Source organism: Idiotropiscis lumnitzeri, chromosome 16 (genome assembly GCF_059441095.1).
Source record: "Idiotropiscis lumnitzeri isolate Australia: NSW breed Sydney's pygmy pipehorse chromosome 16, RoL_Ilum_1.0, whole genome shotgun sequence".
Taxonomy (NCBI): Eukaryota; Metazoa; Chordata; class Actinopteri; order Syngnathiformes; family Syngnathidae; genus Idiotropiscis; species Idiotropiscis lumnitzeri.
The window spans coordinates 3,556,811-3,577,855 of record NC_142406.1 but is presented as its reverse complement, the minus strand read 5'-3'; the positions used below and the strand labels follow the sequence as shown (position 1 = coordinate 3,577,855).

The window sequence follows — 21,045 nt, the reverse complement described above, 5'->3', positions numbered from 1 at the left end:
AAATGTGAAATGTGTAAATAAACATTTTATGATCTTTTTAACTCATAAACAATTATAAGGCATTTCCTTCAATTAAAACTGACTTTGTATTTGTTCAATCGACTGACAGAAAAATGTCACCTCCCAAAAAAAAAGTGAGAAATCAATACAAACAAAATGCAAATTGGGCGCCTTGATAAAACATTCACTGTATTATTAACGGATGTTAATGCAAGGATTTCCTTTGAACGTCATCCAGACTAAATTACCCAACTTCTTATGATCAAGAAATAAGATGCACTTGGGTGATTAGCTTTGTTTCTCATCAAAATTTGTTTTAGAAGTTCCTGTTACCAAGTGAATGATATTGAGAAAATCATTGATGTCATCACTTCTTGGGTAGAATGTCCATGTATTTGCAGATGATTCCGAGCATGACCTCATCTGCCCCTCCGCCGATGGACATTAACCTGGAATCTCTGCGGAAAGGGCAAAGTTAGTTATTTTTTCTCCTATTTTTTCTCCCCACGTACCGTGTAACGCGCACTTTGATCTGTCAGTAAAGTGTCATCACGGCCACTGCAGTCATTTTTCGTATTAAGTGCTTTGCACAAGCTGCCTCAAGGTCAACTTTAATGGAGTGTAAAAAATGTTAAAAACGATGACCAACATGATTATTACACAGTATGCTGTCAATCAATGCTATTGGACAGTGGTTCTCAAACTTTTTACACAGAGAAAAAAAAATAAATAATCAACAAGTACCACCATAATGACCAACATTACAGTAACATAGTAGGCCCAAGTGTTCATCAAAAAAAAAAGGAAGACGCTTTATTCCTAAAAAAATTAATAAAATAAATATTAAATGAAATTATAGCATTTAAGCAGATGTGTACAGTTTCAACAGTGCGCCTAAATATAGAGGGGAGAAACTTAAAATAATTATCCCATTAATTATGAATTTAATTCAAAAGTACATTTTATATGTATTCAATTCAGTCCAGGTGCATACCTGTAGAATCTGCTGACCAGCACATCACTGGTGAAGCCCATTCCTCCCCAGTACTGGAGACAGCTGTCACTCACTTCTCTGGCCAGACGCCCCCCCTTTAATTTGGCCATGGACGCCATCTTGGTGACATCATTGCCTTTGATATACAACGCTGAACACGCCGCAGAGCAAGAGAATGCAGGTGTTTTCTTCAATATTCGAGATTTGCATTTGGAGGATAATCAATTCAACCTTACTTGTGGCTTGGTGGAGGAGTGCGCGCAGCATCTCCACTTCTGTCTGCAGCTCGGCCAACCTAAAATGGACCGCCTGGTGGTAGAGGACCGGCTGATTGAAGATCTTCCTCTGTCGAGTGTAGTTGATGGTCTCCTGAATGATGACGTCCATTGTGGTCAAGACTAGAGGCGTTCAGAGTCCAGATATGAGGGGAGAGATTTGAACACTTGCAATTAGCAAGAAATAATGACGCCCAAAATGTATTCATCAAAGAAATGTTCAGTTGTAGCTAACTCGAGTTGCAAAATGTCACAAACACCTCTGAATATGACACAGTGCAGTACTAAATCACTCCCACACCACACGCATAACACTTGAATAAACACAACTAAATTAAAAAATTCCATCATCACTTTTGCCAAACATTATCTGACGCTTGTCAAAATTAAACGCAAACAAACCGCCTTAAACAAGATTGATGGCTTGACCTGAAGTGAACTCAACCTCCTTGTTGATTTGCTTGGCAGTGCAAAGGAAATCCTCATAAAAATGTACCGCTGACAGTAACATACGTGGGAAATGGATGACATGAAGCGCAAAGGACAAATAAGGAGGAAAGCTCTCTCACTATTGGCCGCAGCCCAGAGCCTCTCTTCTTGGAACTGGAGCATCTGATAGGTGAAGCCCATGCCTTCCTGGCCAATGACGTTCTTGCAGGGAACACGGACGTCCTCGAAAAACACTTCGGCCGTGTCTGACGACCACATGCCCAGCTTGTCGATCTTCCGAGCGATGTGCACTCCTAAAACGGAGAAGTGAGCAAAGATGATAACCGATGCCAACTTGTTCCGATAGCGGCGGCGTTACACGTTGACCGTACCAGGCGAGTTCATGGGCAAACAAATGAGAGATTTGTTCCTGTGTGGGGGGCCGTCGCTGGTGTTGGCGAGGAGACACATCCAGTCCGCCTGGGTGCCGGTGGTCGTCCACATCTTGCCCCCATTGATCACATATTCATCTCCTTTTCTCACTGCCTTGGTTTTAATGTCTGGACCAATGCCAGTTGTGTTAGAAGGTGGTCTACTTTACTTTATGACCGGAAGACGGAAAGATAGAAACTCACTCGAGACATCAGAACCTGCTCCAACTTCGCTAACTCCGAGGCAGGCAACTTTGTCCCCCAGGATGCTCGGAAGCAGAAACTCTTTCTTGAGCTCAGCCGAACCAAACCTGTTCATGCACACACACAATTGACAAGAAACGAGCTTGGCGTAGAAAATCAACAAAACTGACATTCAGGCAAAAAAAAAAAAAAAGTTTTAAGACAATCCTGCGATGCTTAAGGCAATTACAGCTGCATCCAGTTTTTTTTTCCCAATGCCCTTGATTATTTTAACCTTGTTTCGGGCAAGAATGGTTCCCCTAATTAAACTCATGAGACGTACTCATCTATTTCTCTGAGCTTTGTCTCATGTCACCTCAAGTCACTTTATTGCGAGAGAAGAACAAAAAAAAAAAAAAAAGGGGCAACATGAGGGAGAAATTTCACTGAGACACATTCAGTATATCATTGACAAGTCGAGGGAGATTTAATTATAGTACAATAAACAAAACCAAAGAGAAAGAAAAAAATATACGTTAGAATTTCAAAGCAATTTTGACACAGGTGTTACTTGTTGCTTAAAACACATCTGTATGTGTAGGTTTAGGCTACTACTTTGTGTTGTGAGGAAAAAAAAAAAAAAAAAAAGAGCTGACATACCGAGTATTGTTATCCTCAAGGTAAAAGAATCCCAGCGTTGGAGGCAGATTAGCTCCAAGGCTAAATATGCATCTCCTTACAGACGCGTTGCCAAAGCCGTGGGCGGACGGCGAGAACAAAGCATTTAAGCCGTGCAATGCAGGATGTTGACGGAATTGTTACCTGGCCAGCGCAGGCGTAGCCATATCGGTCTGAACGCCGATGGCCATGGGGATGCCTCCACAGCGGATGTGACCCAGCTCCTCGGACACTGCGACGCTGTAGCTGTAGTCCAGTCCCAAGCCTCCATAATCTAATAAAAATAAAACCATGCGAAAAAACTCAAAGCATTCATTTGGACTCACGTTAAGAGTAGTTCACATGGAGACAAATCAAAAATGTGCATTTCTATCGTTGGCTCCTTTCATCATCAAAGCACCTCACATGAACTAAAGAGCCCGTTTTCTGAAACGCCGCTCAGATAATAGATGGATGGACTATATTCGCACCTGGTTAATGAATCGGGCTTTCGTTTTGTGTCACTGTGCAGCCATCCACATCCAGAATAAACACAAGGCCACCGTCGACAAAAATTGACATCATCATCATCAACTCGTGCTGGCTTGCTACATACAACCTGGCACTAAACTAATCGAACTTAAGCGGTCCAGTGCTTGATGGATTTTGGCACTTACTCACAATGAACAATTAGGGGAATATTTAATACACGGTTCTGCAAACTTTGCATACGTACCACCTACCTGACTACTTATGAAATAATAAAAAGCACAGTCAGCAGATAGACAAAGGATAAATGGAACAATAGGGAAAATTGGGGACAAGCGCACGAGTGAGCGAGAGTAGGCCAAGCAAACTCAAGTGTGGGGGTTGGAAGAGAGCTCGCCAAAACTAAGAGGAAACAGGTGCAGCGAGAGCGCGATAGTGCACGCTGGAAACCCTGCGGTGGATCATGTGGACAGAAGGAAGCGCCGAGGTTTATCCCGCTTAAAACTCAACAGCGGGCTGTCGAGTTGAACAAACATGCGAAAGAAAAACAAACAAGTATGCTTCAAATCTCAAAAGTCAATCCGATACTCTCATGCTTCTCCTGAGCAGCAGATGTTCCTCAGCATTGGCCCTCATCTGCTCGAGTTCCACCGTCAAACAAATATGTGAATTGAAGGAATTTAAATAATGTTTTGTGTATTGTATTTGATGGTGGGGCTCAATCATTAGGACCACCGGACCAAAAATAAGTAATTTTAGTCATTATATTGATATTTTTTTTTAATTACGTAATCCATTTATTGGTTATCATAATTTTATTCTGTAAAGAAAAAAAAAATGTGAATCGTCCACAAAGAAACGGGCCAATTTGGTGTTGAAGAACCCGACTCGACACCATCGGGCTGAACTAGAACAGAGGTTGTGAGCCTGCAGGTCCCCTCCCCCGTGGCGACCCTGCAGGGGAACACGACTTCAGGGGAGGGGCAGCAGCTTGAGAAAAATAAGGAGGAAAAAAAATAAAATAAACATTGAGAACCGGCTGTGCTGACAAACTGAAAATTTAATATTCTAAATATATTTGAAAACACACTGAGTGGCTTAGCCCGTTAGCAGCCAGCTAAACACTTCTGAAAGTCACAGATACTACAGTGGAACAGGAGGCCAGCGGGCCCTTAAGAGGACAAAAATAATAACTGTAATAGGGCAAAATATTTTTGTCTTTATTATTAATGAATTAGTCAGCATAGCACTTCATAAAAATATTTCGCCCGACTGCGGTGTCTCAAAACTACAGTACCCATAGAACATAAAGCATATATATAAAAAAGCACAGCCCAATTGGTAGTAATGGATAATATGGATAAATTGCATGCATCACTATCACAATCCTATCAAATACGCAACATCACGCCATTAGTAATATGCGTGGGGAAAACCAAACAACGAAATCCATTCGTCAGACGATTACTAAAGCAGCAATCATGCAAGCTCCTCTAGCGAAACGGATGGGAAACAATTTTGGCTGCCAGTTCCCTATCCGTCAACCAAGTTGCCGTTGCCATGGTGTGAAAGACGAGTTCTTCCCTGTCAGGACAGAGGAAGCCAGGCAGGGTGCCAAAGGTCATCACCGTCCTCTCCCCCTGACGCGGCTGTCTTAGGAAAACTTCCTGTTCCTATGTTTTGACAGGTAAGGTGGACTTTCCGTGCTCACGCAAATCATGGCTGCAAAAGTCATGCCTTTTGGATGGCCGACAATTTTAAAAAATTTGGAATCACACGACCAAGGCCGCAAAAAAAACCCCACAAAAATGATTGCAAACAGAGTCAACTCAGATTCATCACCTCCAAACTGGGACGTCAGTGCAGATTTTTTTGGGACGTAAGCGGGCAAGTCTGCTCAAGCTAGACTTTCTATGCAGTTTAAATTCGATTATGAGAAAATGTAGGTCATGTCAACACGCCGGTGGTTGTTTCTTAAAGTGACAGTCAGGGAGGAGCGAAGGCTTCAAAATATTTCATCTACTGTAGACTGTTCATAGATCTATTTTTTGTCTAGATTAAATTACAAATGATGTCATTAGAGTCCGCCAAGATATTGTTTAATCACGTACACTATTTTTGTTACCGCTGCTTTCCCTTGGCCCGTCACCGTGTTTACATTCACCCTGAGAGGTAGACTCATCTAATTCCTGCTTACCTGTGCTCCCACGGCAAATACATAAAATATTTTGACGTGTTTGTTGTGCGGTGTATCACTGCAAAGACTCTTTGCTACCTGATAATTGAATTGAGTCTTTGCACAGTCGTCCCCCGGGTCATCGCTCTCTAATCCTGTCAACTAAGGCTCGGGGTGTGTGTACTCAGCACATTTTAATTCCCTCGCCCGCCCTCTTGCCTGACCTACACACTGCCGGTGAAATCTTCAAGCGACTTAAAGTGCGTGGATTGTTTACCGTTTATGTTATGATGGAAAGCAACAAATGTCTGCGATTACAGCAAAAGAAAATAGAAGGGCTGCAAAAAAGCTCCCCGTAAAATATTAGATCAAATATTATTAATTAGATCTTATGCTGACTATGATCTTAAGTAATTGAAATTATTTAGACATTAAATATTTTGAAAGATTTATTTCATTGACTAACATTGTGAAAGTGTGAAACATTTTTATTGCAGAATAGCAGTGGGGTGAACGCTTGACTTTCAGCATTTGAGGAAAAAAAAAAAAAATCTGAAAGAAATACTTTGCAAATCCATCACCGACACATCTGGGTGCACATCTGGTTTCGATGTAAGCCAACAGCTGTTGCAGGACGTTCGTGCCACGCTTCAAAGCGATACTCATCAGAATGCTTGACAATCACAAAGAAACAAAAAAAATACAAGGACGAGTGAGCTGCTCAACTACAGCAAGACTTTTTTTTTTTTTTTTTAATCAAATACCGAGTTATCAGTTTCTAACATGATTTTGATTGAAATATTTAAATGTGTTATTCATGTTGGCTCCTTTTCAGTTACTTGATATGCTGCACATTAATCATGGAAATGACAACTGATCCAGACAACACACGTCTGTGGGATCGAGGCCTCAATGAGTAATCGCTCTCATTCATTACTACTACATTTTTTTTTTTTTTTAATCATTCCGGCTGAATCAATGTGCAACTTATGTGTCGGAGAACGTCTGAGTGTTATTGCGGACCCAAGCATTTGTGATGGACGCATTCGATGTCAACAAACAAACACAAGCTCCAGGTTGCATTTGAAAAGCAGTTCGACTGGTTCAAATCTATGTTTTCACTTTGCGGACAAACATGTCGTAACGAGTTTACGATCATTTACTTGTTCAAATGTGCCACTAAGACGTCGGTGGACCACTAATGCCTTTCTAGATCTCTTCACAGAAAAATGGCGATATAGCAGGAATGATACTTGGGTCAGGTGCAAGTAAAAAGAAAAATAATAATAATTTGATGAATTTTTAGACTTGATCATCTGAGAGACAGACAAACAAGCACATCTCACCAACGGGCTTGTTGACGCCAAGAAAACCAGCACTTCCTAGGATCTTGAAGATTTTATGTGCCGGGAACTTGCCCTCCGCTTCCCACTGATCCACATATGGGTTGATCTCCTGGTCGATGATCTATGGGAAACAGGCGGACTTGCGTGAATATTCAGATCGGGTGATATCTTTACTGCACGTGTGTGCAATGATCTCCCTTACAAGAGAAAAAAATAAATGCAACGGCATCACATACAAAGATATGTTACACATCTCCCCCTAAAAGCTATGTAATCTTTCTCTAGCAGACAGCAACAAAATGCATTACATATCAATGAATAGAGAGCAGCCTGGGAAAATGGATTACACGGTGAATCGAGAACGCTGGTGGTGAGGAATACAATGACAGCATACATAGGTATTCCCCCTTGTGTGTACTTTTTACACACCATGGCTGGTCACATACAAAATGGTAAAAAGCAGATGTGTGATTTGGCGCAAATCCCAATGCAGAACACTTAAGTATAAAATAAATGCTTAAAAAAAACAGAGATCGTGAGGCATTCAGCCAAGATACACATATGGTCAACAAGTTCCATAAATATAAATAAATAGATTTGAGGCTCTCAAGTTCTTGCCCTATGTCATTCTGGATGTTGCCTGGCACACTGGAGCACAGTCATGCTGGAACACGCATGGGTGTCCCCCAAAATGTTCCAATAAAGTGCTTAAAAATCTCTTTTGCTTTAGCAACAAGAACATCAAAACAGTTCATGTTTGACGCTCAAATGAAGATCAAAAAACATATGTTGTGGTAAGAGCTTGGCGGAATTTTTGAATATTTAGCAAGTCAAATGATTGTTGCGCAATCAGTGACTAACTGTTGATTCTCGCGAGGGAAATGGATCCTACCGCAGTTAACTTTGGAGGCGAGGGCGACAGTCACAGTAACGGTTAGAGTTTACATGTTGTGGCATTAACAACTCGGATGCCTCACACAAGGTAAGAGGTGAGGAGGGTGGTGGGTCCGCGCTAAAAACAAACAAATGGGAAATCTATCTGCAAATCCAACTAAAGCACATGCAGAAATGCATTCCCAGATCAAGACACCCGCTAACTCACGCTGATGAACAAAAATCATCACGTCAATCAAACACACTCCTGTAACAGAGAAAATACTGGATATAACGTCTGCTGAGCTGATTAAACGACAATGCTCATATTGTTTCCTTTCCCCACACCGATCAAGTAAATTCCGTTATATTTTGTCATTCCACAATGGGTACATAAAAACATCCTCAACTAAACGGTTTCCAGTCAACCCTCATCCAAAGTATTCAGTCTCTAGTAGGAGGTGGGTGGAAGTACTGCATTTTCTCATCCACAGGTCAACATGCAAAAAGTCAAACTGAACAGCGTCATGTTCGCTTGTATAATTATATCAAACAACTGACTCACAAAGGTGGAGGAAACAATGGATTCTTGTAATCATTCCACCAATTTTTTTTTTTTTATAATATTCTTCAAAATGGAGAGCAATCACATTTCAGTGGTAACGTGGCGTTATGATTCATCTCGTCTTCATCGGAGCAGCAGATTCTGTGAGTCACGAACCAAAAGTCTGAAAAGAGTGAAGAGCAGGTGGGCAATTGCTTTTTAGAATGACCTGTCGAGCGGGTAAACTTTGGCAACATGACTCATCTTGGGAATCGGGAAGTGGTCAGCGGCTGGAGAAGTGCTTAGAAATGACCAACCCATTGTGATGTTCTTACAGCACTATTTTTGTGGCCACTCGGAACTCAAAGTATAAACCACTCGGCTCAGCCTGACCAGGCGTGGGTCAGTCTGGAATATTTCAGTCCAGTTCATGTAAATTCTTTTAGTTATCAAACTGGATCTATACAATTTTTAGGTGCCAAACAGGACGTTACAAAAAACATTATTTTTAAACGCATCATAACTTGCTCTTGATATTTACCAAAAATTTCATTGCATGTCCATGTTTAAAAACGGCAAACATTGTCAAAATTTTCCTTGGGTCACCACCAAAATTATACAATTTATTAGTAATATTCCTTTCTAAACTCCAAGCAGAAACATTTCAAACAAGGTGTCCTAGTAGCTGCAACAAAACTCTCTATCGTCGCATTCCTTATCTATCGTCGCGTTCCTTACGAAAGACGATATGCTCTCGATGATCAGCAATGCCTTGCTTACACGGAAACGATATTTAGCGGTGATGGGAATCATCAAATAAGCCTCAACCAATAACACACGGTAAATGAGGCGTCCGTTTCATGAAGGATTATGGACTTCCTCCTTTATTGTTCTTTCATTAAGCCGTTAAGACAAGTTTGCACTTGCGAGACAAAGTATAACCTTGAAAAGCTGCGGCGGTTGCGCTCGTGAGAGCAAACAGTAAAACACAAGCAATGGCCGCCATTATTCCAAGGTTAAGTCATCCGTGTTCAAAGTTCAGATCCTGAGGAGGGAAAGGGAGGGACAACCGTGCGCTGGAACGGGAAACAAACGGCACGTTGGGGAGGGATGCTGCATGCTTTCACAAAGGTTATTGTGTTACATACCAGGACGCGTTCACATCAGCAGACTTTTGTGCTAAGCCAGGGTCAAGAACATTGCATTATCAGGTCCTGCAGCAAGATCACAAAACACAACGGTGACCTTCTCTATGCAAATTGTTATGCTAACTTAACAGTTCACTGCCAGCCAAGCTAAAAAAAAAAAAAGATTTCTGACGACTATAGCCGTCATTGGCAGTGAATGAGTTAACAGTTCAGCCTTCTAAAAACAAGCCAACTCCAAAATGGCTTGGAATATATATATAAAAATTTCTTTTGACGTAATAAAGCACGACGACTAACTCAAGAAGAGTGGTTCTAATACTACATCTATGGTTTGTTTTTGTTGCACATTCAGTAAACACACAAGTGCCAACAACACATGCAGTGGAAACGTTGGTACGGTGCCAGTCGGACCTTGAATCCTCACTGAGGGATTTCCTATGACAATTTATATACGGGACCATCTTTTACAAACTTCCGTTTATGCTTCGGCAGATTCTTTTATTAAACCACACCGCCTCATGTTCCTTTTCCCGCCCTAACAGCATATTGTTCTGTATTTCCCTTTCACATTTTCATCCTTCCCATATTCCCTGCGCCAGTTTATTTTCAACCTCCCGACATCCTTTGAAGGTTTAGTCACACAGAACGCTTCCCTCCATTTACCGCAAGGTCTCGGCTGTCTGCCCTAAATTTGGCTGCTGTTGTTATTTTTTGACCGTCTAATCTACAAATATCTGTGTGCTTTTTAAAATAGACTGATTACTAACACAGTGGGTTTTATTTTTGGAATAACTTCTACAAAAATGGTTAACCAGAAGAAGATTGAAGCGTAAACCACTCCTTCCGAGTCTTATAAAAAAAACAAAAAGTTGTGAAATGTTGTGCGTAACTATCTGCAATATCTGATGGGCAGCTTCACAAAACCCAGAGTCCCACGCACTCAACACAAACATCTCTCCGAGAGAAAACGAAAGCAAACAACATACTATTGCTTTGCCATCCATTTAAGATGATGTACTGTACACTGCATTGATTTTAGTTAGCATCTGGGGAGTGAGACTTTCAGCAGACAACGGAAAGACGAGAGCACGCACACAACCTGATTGCTAAATTCAAACCCCTTTCCGGTACAAAGTCAAAACCTCGGTCAAAGTGAAATGATTTTGTTGACTGGTGGAGCTGGAGCCATGAGAGAACATTGCAAAACATGTATTTGGATGCAGTCATATTTTTTTTAAACGCAACATGCTGGAAGGCACGTTAACTGATGCCTGTTAGGAGGAGTGATGCAATATTTTGCGTTGTTGTAACCGGTCGGTGAGCATTGATCATTGCTGAAAAAGAAGTCGGTGGCTCGACCTGTGTATTAAACAATCTGCATTAATAGTGATACAAATTCAACAATTTCGTTCCAGCTCTCCATAGATTCTGCATTACAACAATACACAGAGCGGGGGAAATAATAATTTGATCCTCTAGTGAATGTTCTATTTGCTCCTTATTGATGAAGTAGAAGACCGAAAATGACCCATTAGGTGCCGTCAGTCTGGAGATTCGTGCATGATCTTGCAAGGCAGCGTCTGCTTGAGAAAGAACATGTACAGGCATGCCTTATGTTTTTGAATGAACGTCTGAACTCAGAAAAAGCTGAGGCGAAAGTATTGCGGTCAAATGAGTAATTTGCCCTCAATTAGACCAGCATTGTTTAGAGGATGAAAAAAAAATAAAAAAATCAAAGCCTGTTTTCCCACAAAGATACCAGGTGTCTTCATCACATTGAGGGGCCAATGAACTGGGCTGTCTACTGTAAAATATTGGGTGAAGAAACTCATTTCCACAGCAAGAAGCATGCTTATAAAGCAAACCGATAGGATGACAAATGAGAGGTTCAAGAAAAAGTTTAAGCTCATGGAGCGGTCTCGTTCACAGCTGGAACTTTAGCGTTTTCAAGCGGCAGCTGAGAATCACAATGGATTTATAGCTGCGAACAGATACTTCTCCACGAAGCAGAGACATTGCAACAGGGCATACAATTCAAGCAAGGGTTTTAAAATGAAGGGGGGCTGAGGAAACAGCCGATATTGGGCCACATCAACGTCACTGCAATGACACATTGGGATTCGGGAATCTCCCCGACTCTTCCCCAAATCATTGCTAAAAAAAATAATAAATTATTTCTCCATTGTATATATTCGAATCAATACTTACGGTGCATTATTTTAGTCAGGCAGAATGCTTGCAAGGGTGCTTGGTGCAGGTGTACCTAATTAAGTGATCTGCGAGTGCGTACAGTATTGTTAAAAGTGACTGCACTTTGACCCCTCACCCACTTAATGCGCCGCAGCCGATTTGGACACAACATGGTCGTGACACTCACGGACATAAAGTGTCACATTAATATTAACCTTTGCTTGCATGACGCGAAAAAGCTTGCTAATGGTCGTTAGCAGACAGTCGTACCTTTTTAAGAGATTCCTTTATCGCAAAGTGATCTGGTGTGAAGAGGACATGATCGGTCGTGGGCTCCGAGCCGCTACTTGCTACCCTTTGGGATGACACGTGGTCAGCAAACGCGCGGACGCCAAACGAAGCATATTTGTAGAAAGGACGGACGCTAACAAGCGCATTTAAACGCAAAGAGCCACAGCGGAGCGCCATTGTTGTTTGGGTTTTGTTGCGCATGCGCAGAAGCAGATCCCGGCGCTGAGGCGAACGCAATACTGTGCTTCGGAAAGTATATAAAATATAAAATAAAACAAACATTTTGAGATGGATATAAAAGAAATATCCTACTAAAAATTATTATTGTAAGAATAATTATACAATAAAAAAATACTACTACTAGTAATAATAATGAGTGGCCCAACCACTATGCAAAATAGTGTGCGTGCAAAGGGGAGGACTGACGGGGCTTATAACCCCCGATTGATGAAAAAATGAAAAGTGCAGCAAAAGATCTTTGCCAGGCAATACACCAGATGCATATCAACCATGAAAATCTTCCAGCTGCCAAACCCCTCCCCACAAGTGACAATCGTCTATTAAGGGGCAGCAAATCAAACCCTCAAAATGCGCCATTCCTTTCATCCACATCCCCTGACCCAATCCTCATCAATGATGCACAACTGCAGCTAATGGTACTTTGCACATTTTCTTTTAAAATTGTTGTTTTTAATATTATTTTAAGCATATTTTAGAATATTTGACTCATGTAGACCTGATACTTTCTACATTTGTCCACACTGTTAAGATGTAACCTTCAGAAATGATTGATGGAGTCAGGTTGAATTATAAACAAGCACATTTAATGAGGTGACTTTGTATGGGCATCGCACTGGCTTATTTGTTTCCTGTTTACATATGAGAGGGAAGCATTAAATATAACCTTTGCAAAAAATACATAAAATTTCAGTGAAATTGAAAAGAAAAAAAATTGTATAGTTGTGGCCAGAAGCTGGGGATTGTAATTTACAAAGACTTATCAATTCTTTCATCCGTTATTCCCTTCTAGTCTTCTCAGTCTGCAAATCCGTCTTGGGAGATCAGGAAAAATGTCCTTGGCGGCTAATCGCAGATATGAAGAACACTTCATGTTCAGTCTAACAAAGGACACAGCCACCTTTCTCCTTGAAGGGGTTCTTCTCCTCTGAAATGCCTTTGACAAGAGTGTCCTCGTCCACTCCGGCCTGAATGTAGTCCTTGATCTCCTCGCAGCATTTAGATGTCTAAAGGGAACACGTAGCAGATATCAGCCCATATGATCCAACAATTTATTTGACTTCAACCACTCCTCTCTGTCTCTCTCAAATGCCGTTATGGTCTGAAATACTAAAAGCTTTGCCACATCACATCGAGCAAGCACGGAATTATTCATTTAGTCCATTAAAAATAGAAAAACGTACCAACCACCTCTGAAGTTTCACTTCAATTTTAAGTTGGTTAACTTCCATCAGAGCCTTGTCCTTGTCTGTCAGGTCCTCAACATTTATGACCGGCATTGTCTAAAAGTAAAAAAAAAAAAAAGAAAACGTGAAAAAGTTTCTACACAAGATAAATCATTGAAAAGCATCCAGGAATAATCTTTGAAATGCTACTCACGATTGCTTGCAGGCAGCAGTCGTTCACTGCGACAGTCCTGCAGAAGAATCCTTCTTCTCCTCCGCTAAATCTGCTTTATAAAGTAATCTTCATAAATGATCCTAATCTCCTAATCTGATTGAAAGAAGACCCCGGTGGGAACAAGCCTGGATTTTAAGGGTGTTTTTGACAGTAGAGTGAATTTCATCATTCAGGGTTTATTTTGGGGAGTTTTCTTAGAATGAGATGTAAAGGCTGCAAAATATTTCTCCAATCTTTTCTGCAAACTTAATTTCTGGACCAGCCAGATATGAGTCATAGGTGGTGTGCCTTCTATCAGGTCACCTTGATAAAAGGGCTTATCAGTATTTAACCTTCTCCCGTCAAGGTGCATTCTTGTCTGTGGCAAGGCTGCATGGTACTTTCCCAACAGCCTGGAAGCAAATTAATAAAGACTAACAACTGCATCGTTATTTTGGCAGATACGAAAGAAAAAGAACAACAAGGATGTAGAATTGGACCCCAACATCGTTCCTGCGTTGCAAACAATGAACAACGGAAATGAGGACTATCGGTGCTTACTTTCTCTGCAATAAAGCAAGCATGCCAGAGAAAACAAATCCTGATCATGAGTCGACATTTATGACTTGTTTTAAAAGGATACAGTCAACGGAAAAAAAGCAGAAAATTATTTTTCGGAGTGAGTGGTTGTGAGTTAATAATTATATATTTTATATTGTTTTGTAACAATTGAATAAATGTTATATTTTTACATAAATCTAAAAAAAAAAAAAAAAGGACAATTCACACGTGTGGGTGCTATTTTTTCCAAGTTGTAGAGCAATCTAAAGTGTTGAAAAATGGCTTGTTTGAAAATGCAATGTTGAACAAAACATTTTGGGGCTCTCTTAAAAAGTCATGATGTTGGACATATTAGGATTTTCCCCCGCGCCACTGATAAAAAAAAAAAAAAAAAAGAAAACAGAAAGTTAGTCTGGGTCTGTCATGTATAAAGACAAAAAAAATGAAGAGGATGACAAGGAAAAACACGACAGTAAGTAGGAATGTGTTATCTATTTAAAAAAAAAAAAAAGTAATGATGACAGTTTGTCCCAGCACAAAGCATCAGAATGCAGACCAGCTAATAAATTCTAACGAGACATAATACATGGTCCTTCTTACTTGGCCCCCCACCCCCCTGGGGGTCTAGATGCCCCCCCCCCACCGCCACAACCACCCGGAGGATAAATCAACTTTCGATCATTTCATTTCCTACTGAGTAACTTAAAAACGCAATTAGTCACTTTGCACTTTTCGTAATTATTGCAACATCCACGTGATGTCATCTATGAATTTCTCCTGGCACTAAACCAGCTGCTCGTGGGATCGCACTGACTCACTGCATCTCCGCCCCTGAGCTTCCCCCCCTTGAGGAAACACAACACTATAAAACAGGCGTTGGCTTGGAGAGACGCAGCAGCGAAACACACTGGAAGCACAATGGAGTTTTGCTTGTTGGCCTTATTTGCTTTTTTGTCCTCTTTTTACAAAGTCTTGGCGCTGCGTCCCCGAGGTAAGACACAAACGTGCAACTTTTTTTTTTTGGGCACTTTTCCGCATCGCTGTGTAGATTTCAACTGGAATGTGCATGTGTGTTTTTGTGCGCTTGTTTCAGGTGTGTGCCTCCTCCAAGTCGACGAGGGGCCCTGCAGAGCCGAAATGGGACGTTATTACTACAACACCATCACGCAAAAGTGCGAGCTGTTCTACTACGGAGGGTGCCAAGGCAACGCCAACAACTTCAAGACTTATCACGAGTGCCACAAAACTTGCTTTAGAATACCAAGTGAGTTCATATATGTTGGCTAAAGTTTTGGCAAATTGTTTGAGAGAATTTAATTGAATAAAATCAGAAAAAAGGTTTCTAATATTGTTATTTTATGATTATAGAAATTTCTTACCGTCATTTTAATAGTTCTAAATTAAACATTGTATGTTTTGAAAAATTTCAAGGTTACATCCATCCATCTAAATCGCTAAAATTTGAAGTCTGGCAATTCAACTAAATATTTTAAGATTTGCTCCTGTTAAAATTGACTTTGCCGCATTTCATGTGAAAGAGAGAAGAATTTAAATAACCGTTAAGTTGAGCTTTGTACAGCGTTCATCTCTTGTATGGAACTGCGCAGATGTTGCCAATGATTTAAAACCAATTTCCGATTGACCCCAACCTCTCGTTGTTTTCCCCTCCAACCAGAGATCCCTCAGATGTGCAGGTTTCCCATGGAGGAGGGGCCCTGCCGAGCCCTCTTCAGCCGCTATTTCTTCAACATGACCAGCATGCAGTGTGAGCTTTTCTACTACGGCGGCTGCCAGGGCAATGACAACCGCTTCCCGGATCTGACCTCCTGCAACGAGTACTGCAGCCCTCGAAAAAGTGAGTAATATCAGAGGGCTTGAGCGAGTATATTTGGATTTTTCCTCTTAGTAATTGCTCATTATTAATTTGCAGCGGTCCCTGTGCTGTGCCTGGACCCTCTGGACAAAGGCAAATGTTCGGCCTCCATCCCACGCTACTACTACAACAAGACCACCAAGACGTGCGAGGAGTTCATGTACTCAGGCTGCGGGGGGAGCAGCAACAATTTTGTTTCCAGGCACAGCTGCATGGACGTGTGTGTTAAAGGTGTGAGCAGGCTTTGGTAGAAATTCGAGGAGTGTCGCTCGGTTATCGTGGATCGAGGGCTCAAAAGGGAAAGCCACTTTGCGAGTATATTACTAATGTTTCAAAACATTTTGTTTCAGGAGGGAAAAAGAGCAACAAAGGAAAAATAAGACGCTTGAGACGAAACCGCATCACTTTCTTGCAAGCGTAGGCTGATTGACTCCTGTACGCGCATCTGTATTTGTCCTCAATAAGTATTACTGTCTTTAGATTTCGACGACAACATGCTCTGTTGCATTTTTGAGACTGTATGATTGTAATGTATGTTTTATATGACTCAAACTGTCTGAAGCACAATTTTTGTATAAATATCTATATTTTATAAAGTATTTTTTTCTATATGCTTGTATAGCAGTTTGGTATTATTAAATTTCTGCATGAAATTACACACAGACAAGCAAATATGGGTTGATAACATACTGATAACCATAGAATAGGACATTTAACAATTGTTATATATTACCATAAGGCAATTTTATTTTTTTATTTATTTATTTAATTTACAAAATGTGGCCAAGCAGATGCTAATGTAAATGCTTTGCATTAGAAATAAACTCACAGCACCAAAATAAAAATACTACAAAAATGCTACATATTGAAATATTGCTGATCTCATCTTAAATTTACGGCCTGTTTTTGTACACAATACATGACAAATTTAATGTAATTATACATCAGCATCTTTAAAGGGTGAGTGCTTTTACTTTACTTTAGTTTTCTACACACCGGTTATAGCCGCTTGATACTATACCGTTAATGATGGTTACAGTTTAACCTTTGAAAGAAATTAATTAAATTTACAATATTTCCCGAAGGCAACCAGTGTGACTTTTTTTTTTTTTTTTTTTAAACTAGGTTCCATTGTATTTGAGTCACTTAGTGTGTTTAACTTAACGAGACCCTTTATTATGTTTAAAAAAGCGGAACACAAAAAGTTGAAAGGGCTTTGGGTGACTTTCACTCCTTCCCGCTAGCACTTTCTTAGGCACTTAGTCACCTCAGCATAATGAGGAAGGAAGAAATCATGACTGGTCATTCGGACCTTGTTTGGATGGGAGGCGGCTGCAGGAACAAAAAACAGACGCCACAAGTTTTGATAATGTAGTGATGGAGAACATTATGAGGACACGCTATGAAGATACATACTTGATTTATTATTTTTTTTATAATATTTGATCTTTTTCAGCTGTGCTGCATGGGAAACGTCATATTAATGGAAGGGAAATATTTCCCCAGCGCGCCGATACATCCATCATTATTTCTGAAGGGCTGTGAGATTTTATCATTGCCACAAATATTTATAGAAGCCAGGAGAGGAACCTCCTCCCCCTTGTTCTACTGGGTATATAAATAGTAATATCTGATCATAAATGTCCCATGGCATTAGAAAACAATGCTAAGCTATTTATATAGACGACATCATGAGACAAGGAGTTTCCCCATCATGCTCGGCTCCTCAACACCGCCATCGTGTTTCAAGTGTCTGACGGATTTAGACTCCTCCCATGTGAGGAAAACATATCCTTCCTTGTCCGTATTTTCAAATTTTAAATAAAGTGCGTAAGCCGGTAGCAATACAATTCCACTGTATTTTAATGACAAATGCAAAACATGGGATGAGTACACAGCCCCGTCTTCCACTTTCGTCTGATAGTGATCACAAAAGATGCAGCGTGGATTCCGGGTGTTGTGATGAATCGGTCCCACTTGCATTAGGCAGCACAGTGTAGTACTTCTTAAGAGGTAATTAATCGACACTTGCAATGTGGAACATTTTTCTTCTTGAAATGGAGATTAATTGCAAGCACAATGTTGACTTTGACAACTTGTCCTCCACTTTGTATCTGTTTGTATGAGGCCAAGCGGTTGCTCATCTAATGGCCGAGTGGTCTAAGGAGCCGCGTTCAGGACCCAGTCTCCCCAGGAGGCCTGGGTTCGAATCTCGAATTTTCCCCATTGTGGGACTAATAAAGGGAATATTATTATTATTATTATTATTAAAAAAAAAGCATGAACGGGTGGAATGATGAAGCATTGAGTTTCTATATTCACGCAACGCGTTTGCCCATTTATTAAATGGTGATAATGTTGAAGTTTGAGAAGTGCTTCAGCATACTGTGCACTTTTAAAATGGGAGAGATTCCTTGCTGACCCCTGGTGGCACTTTTAAAGCATTCGATTAACTGAATGACATTTCAGCGCTGCAACAGAATTTCCATTCAATTACAATGCAGGCTTAATTACATTGCTTTTAATTACACGACTATTTTTTAATGCAATCATATGTGTAAGTAATTGTTACTTTGCACGATGGAGTTACTGGAAAAGCCTTCTCAAGTGCTGACTCATTGCAGCTATTTAACAATGTGGTTTGTAGGAGGATTTTTTTTTTTCTTTTTCTCCTTGAGTTTTCATCGCTTTGGCAAAAAAAATAAAAAAATCCACCAGAATGTTTACGAGTTTTAATGGAAATTTCCCATTTTGCTTTTTTTTCCTGGGTGGTTTGTTGACAATTTTATATGAAATAAATTGCTGCCTGACAGCGTTTGGCTATTTTTTTTTTAAATGACATTTCGCCCTCAAGCAGACATGTGATCCTAAACTTAGCATCAATGTTTTCCGAGCATCCATAACCCTCCTCTGGGTAAATAAGATCCGATCACAGCATCATGATTGATATATCTGGTGATAAAACTGTATATGTACCGCGCTCTTCACTCCTCATCTATTTCCAAAATGATGTCGTCGAGCTCACTACACCAACTTCCAGGCACATTTAAGGAAAAATGATTAATAAATGATTACCAGAAAATTGCTTGCGGTTCCAATTTAATTTGTTAATGCGTGAGTACCTTTATGCAATGCTTATTGAACTTCCCATTAGCTGCAACCTCCTTTTAAATACTGAAGTGATTACACCCGGCTTTGCCTTCAATACTGCTGCAGCAATTGATTTTTGAATCAAAGTTCCAGCAATTCCGACTCGTGCATTCTATCTGATTCCCGGCATTCTGTGGACTTGACTGCAAAATTCCTTCTGTTTGTTTGTTTGTGATACTATAGCAGACAACCTGAGGTTGCGAGAAAATCCACTGCTTTCACTCAGGTGTCAGGATTCTTTTATTTATTTATTTATTTTTTTACATCAGACTACTAAGAAAATGAAACAACCGAGTCGGCCTGCAACTCTTTGAGTCAGATCAGTCAGACTCACCGGTGCAAAGGAAAACTGTTCGGATAAAATAAATGCATAAATAAATAATGCATGCCAGTAGACAACCATGACATATCCTGCATTTTCATGATAATCAAAGGTTCATCTTTTTTTTCAAATTTTCATGCATGTTGACAGCTCAATAGTGTTCTAAACAAGTGGACGCTCCTGACTGAAGAGAAGGATTCCGCCAGCAAACAGATTGAGGTTTAAATAGGTGACGAATGGTTCTTTTGTCACGCCAGCAGAAACTGAATTGAATAACAGCAGGTGGCAAACCGTTGGAGCAGAAATGCACATATCTACCGTATATTGTTTAGTGGAAACACCAGCTGCTCCGTGTTACGCTACTCACAAAAAGCTAGAAATATTTAACACTGCAGTACGCATAACCTTCACAGGTCAATTTAATTTCACGTCTCCAAAGTTTTCAATGCCCAATAAGATTTTTCTGTGCGCTTTGAACGACTTGCCATTCGCCAACAATTGGTTTGGTAAAAATAGTTGTCATGGCAACGACATATCACTGAATGTGGTGTGGGGCCAACATTTCATTCAACTCAAGTTATCATTTACAATTAATGCCTCGAGTGCGTTCATTCATTGACTTTTTCGTCAGCTTTTGGCTGGGTGAACAAATGCATTGTTTACTATTATGACACAAATCAGGTTCAGCAGTGAAGAAAACAGATGGATGAATATTACTAATGTTAAGTTATAGTTAGAAAAGTGGCTATAAATTGACATACTTGTTCGTATAGTGCTGGACAAAAAAAAAAAAAAAAAACAGAAGACGAAATATATGCTACAACACAAAAACAACACCAGCGTGACTGGCTAAATCAGTAGTACCCTTTTTTTTTTTTTTTCCCCATGGATCTCCTTGTCTGTGCCTAAAACCCCAGCCAGGATTTTCTTTTGGTAAACAGCTTAGAGAAAGTCCACAAAAGCCTGAGAAACAAATATAACGTGATTGTTACCGTGACAAATTCTCAAAGTGTGTATGACAGCAATGATATGATTCGGCTGCGACATGGAAACATCCTCCTATTCACTGAAAACATTCAAACCAGGCATTGTGTCAAAGGCAAACGCTCAGCAATCCAAACTCCTTTGTGGCTTTTTAACGAGACTTGGAGATAGGTGAAGAGACTATATATTCCACCGCAGGTCAATTTCAAAATACATATTGAAGCGTCACATCTACTGCATGCACCGCATCGTTTCATCATCGACGTGCACGATCCGTCACGTCCCATCTGCCGGATTGTCTCCGGTCCCTAAAAAAAAAAAAAGGCATTCTTCATGCCAGAAAGCGGCAAAAACAAAGCTGCCGGCGCACTCACTCAGTCATTTCGTGTGCATCGTTATTCCCCCCCGAATCAAAGACTGTGTCTCACAAAACGGCGCGGTTCTCCTCATTGATCCACCGGCCATCAAGTCAACAATGAGCAGTAATGAGGGATTTTGGACTACTACCGGCG

At 40.5% G+C, this 21,045-nt stretch overlaps 3 protein-coding genes across 3 annotated transcripts; 1 reads left to right on the top strand and 2 right to left on the bottom strand.

Annotated features, from left to right (window-relative positions):
- Window positions 1-170: 170 nt before the first annotated feature.
- On the bottom strand, window positions 171-12,227 carry LOC148320886 (putative acyl-CoA dehydrogenase 6). The gene is made up of 9 exons (XM_088319447.1): window positions 12,006-12,227; window positions 6,981-7,101; window positions 3,135-3,264; window positions 2,334-2,440; window positions 2,091-2,258; window positions 1,839-2,012; window positions 1,231-1,392; window positions 995-1,145; window positions 171-458 (listed from the first exon to the last, which is right to left on the bottom strand). The coding sequence occupies exons 1-9, from the start codon at window positions 12,225-12,227 to the stop codon at window positions 368-370; spliced, it is 1,326 nt and encodes a 441-aa protein (XP_088175573.1). The 3' UTR covers window positions 171-367.
- Window positions 12,228-12,828: 601 nt separating this feature from the next.
- gngt1 (guanine nucleotide binding protein (G protein), gamma transducing activity polypeptide 1) lies at window positions 12,829-13,713 on the bottom strand. Its single transcript, XM_088318194.1, has 3 exons — window positions 13,644-13,713; window positions 13,448-13,546; window positions 12,829-13,270 (listed from the first exon to the last, which is right to left on the bottom strand). The coding sequence occupies exons 2-3, from the start codon at window positions 13,541-13,543 to the stop codon at window positions 13,145-13,147; spliced, it is 222 nt and encodes a 73-aa protein (XP_088174320.1). The 5' UTR covers window positions 13,544-13,546; window positions 13,644-13,713; the 3' UTR covers window positions 12,829-13,144.
- Window positions 13,714-15,035: 1,322 nt separating this feature from the next.
- Window positions 15,036-16,686, top strand: tfpi2 (tissue factor pathway inhibitor 2). The gene is made up of 5 exons (XM_088318193.1): window positions 15,036-15,195; window positions 15,298-15,468; window positions 15,880-16,059; window positions 16,135-16,308; window positions 16,428-16,686. The coding sequence occupies exons 1-5, from the start codon at window positions 15,123-15,125 to the stop codon at window positions 16,496-16,498; spliced, it is 669 nt and encodes a 222-aa protein (XP_088174319.1). The 5' UTR covers window positions 15,036-15,122; the 3' UTR covers window positions 16,499-16,686.
- Window positions 16,687-21,045: the final 4,359 nt, after the last annotated feature.

Bases quoted from the DNA above. Each gene is read 5' to 3' on its own strand.
- LOC148320886 (XM_088319447.1), bottom strand. From the start codon at position 12,227: ATGCGCAACAAAACCCAAACAACAATGGCGCTCCGCTGTGGCTCTTTG. The intron at 2,013-2,090 runs GTACGGTCAACG...TCTCCGTTTTAG, and splicing joins TTTGCCCATGAACTCGCCTG to GAGTGCACATCGCTCGGAAG. The intron at 459-994 runs GTATGCACCTGG...CCCTTTCCGCAG, and splicing joins CTGGTCAGCAGATTCTACAG to AGATTCCAGGTTAATGTCCA.
- tfpi2 (XM_088318193.1), top strand. From the start codon at position 15,123: ATGGAGTTTTGCTTGTTGGCCTTATTTGCTTTTTTGTCCTCTTTTTAC. The intron at 15,469-15,879 runs GTGAGTTCATAT...CCCTCCAACCAG, and splicing joins AACTTGCTTTAGAATACCAA to AGATCCCTCAGATGTGCAGG. The intron at 16,309-16,427 runs GTGTGAGCAGGC...ATTTTGTTTCAG, and splicing joins CATGGACGTGTGTGTTAAAG to GAGGGAAAAAGAGCAACAAA.
- gngt1 (XM_088318194.1), bottom strand. From the start codon at position 13,543: ATGCCGGTCATAAATGTTGAGGACCTGACAGACAAGGACAAGGCTCTG. The intron at 13,271-13,447 runs GTACGTTTTTCT...TGTTCCCTTTAG, and splicing joins TGAAACTTCAGAGGTGGTTG to ACATCTAAATGCTGCGAGGA.